This window comes from Mus pahari, chromosome 10 (assembly GCF_900095145.1).
Source record: "Mus pahari chromosome 10, PAHARI_EIJ_v1.1, whole genome shotgun sequence".
Lineage (NCBI taxonomy): Eukaryota > Metazoa > Chordata > Mammalia > Rodentia > Muridae > Mus > Mus pahari.
The window spans coordinates 19954634-19961508 of NC_034599.1; the positions used below are offsets into that span (position 1 = coordinate 19954634).

The following is a 6875-nucleotide window of genomic DNA, read 5'->3' on the forward strand; positions in this document are numbered from 1 at the left end:
GGCTGTCTTCTTTTAGATTTGTTGAAGGATTACTTTCTTGCTTTTTCTAGAGTGTTGTTTCCCTCCTTGTGTTGGAATTTTCCCTTTTCATCCTTTGCAGGACTGGATTTGTGGAAAGATATTGTGTAAATTTGGTTTTGTCATGGGATACTTTGGTTTCTCCAACTATGGTAATTGAGAGTTTTGCTAGGTATAGTAGCCTGGGCTGGCATTTGTGTTCTCTTAGTATCTGTACAGTATCTGTCCAGGATCTTAAGGATTTCATAGTCTCTGGTGAGAAGTCTGGTGTAATTCTAATAGGTCTGCCTTTATATGCTACTTGACCTTTTTCCTTTACTGCTTTTAAAATTTCTATCTTTTTTTAGTGCATTTGGTATTTTGATTATTATGTGTCAGGAGGAATTTCTCTTCTGGTCCAGTCTATTTGGAATTCTGTAGGCTTCTTGTATGTTCATGGGCATCTCTATCTTTAGGTTAGGGAAGTTTTCTTCTATAATTTTGTTGAAGATGTTTATTGGCCCTTTAAGTTCATAATCTTCATCCTCATCTATAGCTTTTATCCTTAGGTTTGGTCTTCTCATTGTGTGCAAGATTTCCTGGATGTTTTGAGTTAGGATCTTTTTACATTTTTCATTTTCTTTGATTGTTGTGTCCATGTTTTCTATGGAATCGTCTGAACCTGAGATTCTCTCTTCCATTTCTTGCATTCTGTTGGTGATCCACCTATGGCTCCTGATTACTTTTCTAGGATTTCTATCTCCAAAGTTGCCTCCCTTTATGGTTCCTGTATTGTTTCTACTTCCATTTTTAGATCCTGAATGGTTTTGTTCAATTCCTTCATCTGTTTGTTTGTTTGTTTATATTTGCCTATAATTCTTTAAGGGATTTTTGTGTTTCCTCTTTAAGGACTTCTACCTGTTTAACTGTGTCTTCCTGTATTTCTTTAAGGGAGTTATTAATGTCCTTCTTAAAATCCTCTACCAGCATCATGAGATATGATTTTAAATCCGAATCTTGCTTTTCTGGTGTATTGGGGTATCCAGGACTCATTGTGATGGAATTACTGGGTTCTAATGATGCCAAGTAGTCTTAGTTTCTGTTGGTAAGATTCTTATGTTTGCCTTTTGCCATCTGGTGATCTCTGGTGTTAGATGTTCTTGTTGTCTCTGGCTGTATCTTGTTCCTCCTGTGAGTCTGTAAGCCTGTGTCAGCACTCCTGGGAGAATACCTCTCTCCTGGAAAGACCAGTGCACAGAGGACTGAAGATCAACTTCACCTCCTGGCTGCAGATGTAGGCCGTTAGGGCTGTGTCTGAGAAGCTCTGTTGCTTCTATGGCCTATGCTCTCCTGTGCCTTGTCCCACTATGCTTAAAGTACTAATTAATTAGAGGGAAGAAATTTACCATTTCTGTGCGAAAAGTCATCTCTCGTTCCAAGGATGAAAGGTGAGAAAAATGACGGTCATTTTCAAAAAGTGTTATTAAGTGTAACCTAGGGAGAAATAAAATATTATAGTAAAAATAGGCTTCAAAACCAGCAGAAAATCACTTTTATAATTGAGAAAGCCACAAAAATGACAAGTTTAATAATAAATATTAAGGTAATTTTACAATTTATTTATGAACTTGTATATGCTTGAGAGTATTTATCATTCAGCATAGCCCACCCTCCATAATATTTAACTCCATCCTTTGGTGGTTTGTTTTTGTTTGGTTTTTTAAAGATTTATTTTATGTATGAGAGTATACTGTCACTGTCTTCTTCAGACACGTCAGAAAACAGCATCAAATCTCATTACAGATGGCTGTGGTCCACCATATGGTTTCTGGGAATTGAACTCAGGACCTCTGGAAGAGCAGTCAGTGCTCTCAACCACTGAGCCATCTCTGCAGCCTACTCTCCATTCTCTTATGTACTTGCATATCTAAAACTTCTATAGCACCCTCCATTCTTCTTCCACTCCAAGCTCTTTAACAATACAGGAAGGACTGTGTGTTTCTTTTGTGTTGCAAGAATGACTGCAATATACTAGGTTTGGAAAATACTTTTGTAAATATTGAAAAGCACTTTAAATGTAATCTATTTAAAATCACTTTTGAATATGGTAATCTTAAAAGAAGAATAAGCTCATATAAAGAATGACCTTTTAATTCTCCCACAGGACTGTTTGTGAAGGTATATTAGCAGTGAAAGTCAGTGGCTGTTGTTGGTACACAAAAGGGTGTGGGGGTGAACTATTCATGATTAGGAAATGCTCTGACCTCGGTTTATAAAACACTTTCCAACAAAATTAAAACCACAAGTCCATATGTCAGTGATTCTCTCCTGGATATGCATGTAAATCTGACAGTGAAGGAGTGGCTCTTTCTGGTCCAGCCTCAGTACCCATATCAAAATTGCTCTACAGAGCAGATGACAGAGCAGCATGGCCCAGGAAACATGGCATAGACCCAAGACTTCTTACAAACACAAAACCTGAGGTCAGGCAGCAATGGAAGTATCCCAGGTAAACTTATGGCTTTGTGCACATGATTTAAAAAGAAAGACTTTTTCTAAAATTGAGAGCCAGTGAATGCCCACTGATGGGCTCGAAGCATTTCTGCCATACCACTGCAGAAAGACTTCTCCTTATCTTGAGGCAGGTCTCACTACAAAGCCTTGGCTGGCCTCAAACTCAACAACCCTTTCATCTTGGCTTCTAAGTTCTGAAATTACAATTTCCAGTACAAAAAAAAAAAAAAATTATCTTCTTTTCCGTGACTTAGTTGGTGAGTATTCCTAAGACTTTACCTCTAAACCCATGTCAATAGTAATGTATAGGTACTACGAGATAATGAAGGCTTTAGGTGAGGCAAACTGGAATAGCCTTGTGAGAAGGGGAAATATTTAGAGAAACCCAGCGGTGAGTCTTCAGTAAAGCAAAAACGCCTTAATTTGAGGGGCTGGAGAGATGGCTCTGCAGCTACGATGACCCAGCATCTACACGGCAGCTCCAGGGACTCTGACACCCTCATCTGGCTTCCATGAGCATACACATGGCACACAAGCAAGCAAACATGCAGACAAAACACCTGTACACACACAATATTTTAATTCATAGGTTACTATCCTCTGAGGCATCTGCACTGTAAATGCTGTGTACACATACTTTGTAGGGAAGTAATGTATAGGTATAAAGTGGTATGGGTGTTCATGTTGCAAAAATGTAGGCAGGAAGGTTTGTTTGGCTGTTGACAAAGAGTAGTGGAAAGCTTTAACCTATATATTTCTATGTATTTCAAATCGAGACCAAAACAAAACAAAACAAAAACAAAAAAACAAAAAAACTTACCAGTGCAAAATCCCCACAAAGATAGCTGGAAGAGAAGAGAAAAAAAGGAAGTAATTAAAAACTGCTTTGTTATTTAATGTCTTTAAAATAACCACTTCAAATACACTGCACACCTAGAGTAAGAGCTTACTAAGCTAGATGGCCAGCTGCTTCTGTCTACCTGGACCAGAAAAACAGCAGAGAAGGGTGTGAGGCAGACCAAGCCATGTATATCTGCAGGTGGGAAGGACCCGGGTGCTTTCAACGCTCATCTTAGACCATTTTGAGAAAAGCGAAGTGGATGGCTTGGCATTATTGTAATCTTTCAGTACGATTCCCTGTTGTTTCTCATTCTCTCTTTCCTTTATATAAAATTTTTAAAGCACATATACTATGCCCAGTTAAGATTCTTTCGCAACAGACTCTGGTTTACAGAAAGCAGGCTAGAACACTGTCCCTTGCACATATCAGAATACCATAAAGTGCAAGAAATCACTTGTTTAGCCACATACTTGCAAGCTAAGTCCTGCTTTCCAGGTCCCGGGGGACTGCCAACTCCTGTAGGGGGCCCCTGGATCTAGACAACCCAAGGGTCAGAAGGAGTCCCTGGCATGAGGTTCCCAGGGAATGAGGACCAGGTTCAGTTCCCTGTTGCTCTGGGTGTGCAGCTTCCTGCAGAACTACAAACACAGTGACCAGGAAGCTGTCTGTTTGCAAGGACATCATGGAGCTGACAGCAAGGATGGGGCTGGGGACAGAACAAACTAAATGCTGCCAAGTACTGCTGCTTACAGAGACCCATTGGCTCTTCCTGAATTAGTGCCTTTTTGTCACAAAAGCTTTCACTAATTTCCAAACTTTGAAGAAGTTGATTTTGATAATAGCTCCTGTCCTGGCTGTCATGGAAGGGTTACCTCACTCAACTACTGCAGAACTCCTACAGAGACCTTGTGGTTGGACTCAAAGTCCTACCCCATGGCTGCCGCATTACACTTGACAAGATACTTCAATATTACCTTCCTAAAATAACTTTTAAAAACGTTATTCATTTGGGCTAACAGAATAGAGGGAAAACAGTCCAATGCAGAGACATAAAATTGTCGTGTTGAAATCCCTAACACAACTCCTCTTTGCCCATATAACTGGGATATGCTGGGCTCATCTTAAATGCCTCTCAGATTTGCTTAAATCAGCATGTGCAAAGTATAACCTATGATCTGTTTTTTTTTTTTTTTTGTAATATCCTCAAACTAAAAATGTTCTTTATATTTTTGAAAGGTTATAAAAACAATGATCAATAGAGACTATGCCATCCCTCACAGAAACCAAATGCAAATGCCCTCTGCATCACTCTGAAATGAAACCCTCAACTGGACAAAACTGTTCTGAAATGAAGTTTACACAACAATTGACAGAGGTTGTCCTATTTAACCATATTTATTTCTTCTTTGCCGGTCTTGATATATACTGGAAAATATTTAAAACTACATTTTTAAATTAAAAAAAGATGGAGGACATGGCTTCAGGGTATGGCCGAGTTTGCTCTGCAAGCATGAGGACCTAAGTTCAGATCCCCAGAATCCATATGATAAAGCCAGGTGTGGTTACATATTTTATAAACCAAGAATAGGAGGCATGACAAGCAGACTCTGAGAGGTCGCTAGTCAGTTAACCTATACTGAATGATTATATTTCATTGGGGAACCTATCTCAATCAACTAAGGTAGAGTGGCAGACAATCACAGCCCCAAATCCTGCTCTGGCTTCTGTACATGTGTACAGAGTAGCGTGCACACCCCATACTCATGTGCATGGGCAAGCGCGGGCGCGCGCGCGCGCGCGCGCGCACACACACACACACACACACACACACCACTTCTCAGCCCCACACATCCAAATACTAACTCAGGTTCTATCCTTTTCTAAAAGTCCTCTCTGATACAGCATCTCACATCCACTCTAAAGTATTAACTTTCTCTCTCCTGAACGTTCAGTCGGTAACATGAGCTATTATTTCACTAGCCGCTCAGGGGTAACTCCTGCTTGTAACTCGGCCACACTGGAACTTGGACTTGGGAAAACAACCCATGTTGATTGTGGACGTGGCATGGGTCTGCTGGCATAAACATCAGATGGAAATCTAAATATGAATTTCAACTATTCCTTAATTACTGCTGTTAACACTTCAATGTGACAACTCATTATTATTTTTACATCAGCATTCAAATAGGTCAGGATGGGAGGAGGTGACAACAACTTGAATGTTTATATCAGCAGCTAGGCTCAAATACCAGACAACAGCAACATTTGAGTTGCAGCAGAAAGCTACTGAAAATTAGAGGAATTAATGGAAGAAGTGCTTCCATGGACGCCCCGCCCCCGGGTTGCTCAGCAAGATGGAAATAAGTGCCTGCCAGCAGGTTTCACATGCAGTCTACCTTCCTCCTTCCTCCACTATTGGTGATCTCAGCTAAGGACCTTTTATTTCAAAAAGCAAAGAAACATAATTCTATCCGGAAGGTAGACAGACAACCTCTTCTACATTCTGATTAGGATAACTTTTTGTTGGCGTGTAGGTGACCACTAAGTTGGAAAATCCCGCCAAAAAAAAAAAAAAAAAGAACTAGAAGTCTGAGAATTCCTCACAGGCAATACTCAGATCTCGCCACCAACTCATCCAACAACAACCCAAACACTAGTGGACCAAATCTCCAAGATCCAAGCAAACCCTTCAAGTCTCTACACTGGGAGAAAAACCCTGCACAGCCTGGGCTGGAACACTGAGCAGACTCCGCTCACCTAGGCCAAAGAGGGTCCTGTGGGAGAAGCGATGCATCTGCAGTGCCTGCACCTTTTCGCGAAAGTGGTCCAGGAGATTGAGGAGGAATTGGAAGCGGTTAAGAAGAAGGATCTTGGCGACCTCTTCCAGCTGAAAGTAATTTTGTGCGTTCAGACTTCGGATCCTCCGAGCCGCATAGTTGCGGGCGCCTGAGGGCAGTTTCCTGCCGCCTAGAAGGAAATGCTGCAGCAACGACCACTTAGTTCTCTCCTGGGGCGCGCTTCGCTCCTGCTGGGGCTCTATGGTCCCTGCGCTCCGCCTCCTCCTCGCCTGCCCCGTGCGGGAGGACTGTGGCATGTCTGGGCTCGCTTCCCTTAGCTTACTCCTTGTCGGTCCCACCATCTTCTCATAGCCCGTGATCAGGTGGATGGAGCTGGATCACCGCAGGGCAATGTCCGGGGGCCGGACACACCACCAGGCAGCCTCAACGACCAGCCCGTGCCACCGTTGCGGGTAGCCTCGTCGTCATGGCGACCGTGAAACAAGGATGGCGAGCGTGCAGCCTAGGCAATCTTGCGCAGTCCACGTGCAGCCCGCGCGCCCCGGAGCAGGACTTGCGATAGGTGTAGCCTTCCCCAGGGTCTGGGCGTTGGGGTTCGCCTAGGTTTTCCCCTACAGGACAGAGCTCTTTAGTTCATTAAGTAATATTGTTCTAACAAAATCGCTCAGTTTCTGGCCAGAAGGACAGTTGAGCTCAGCATGTTCAACAACTCCTAAACAAGAAGC

The 6875-nt window shown here is 42.2% G+C and overlaps 1 protein-coding gene across 1 annotated transcript in view; it reads right to left on the reverse strand.

Annotated features, from left to right (window-relative positions):
• Positions 1-6627, reverse strand: part of LOC110328713 (probable C-mannosyltransferase DPY19L2) — a 155651-nt gene extending 149024 nt beyond the window's left edge. Inside the window, exons 1-3 of the mRNA XM_021208137.1 lie at positions 6110-6627; positions 3332-3356; positions 1404-1491 (exon numbers count right to left, since the gene is read on the reverse strand). Coding sequence (XP_021063796.1) covers positions 1404-1491; positions 3332-3356; positions 6110-6491 — 495 coding nt within the window. The 5' untranslated portion in view covers positions 6492-6627. The remainder of the gene's footprint in view (positions 1-1403; positions 1492-3331; positions 3357-6109) is intronic.
• Between the last annotated feature and the right edge of the window lie 248 nt (positions 6628-6875).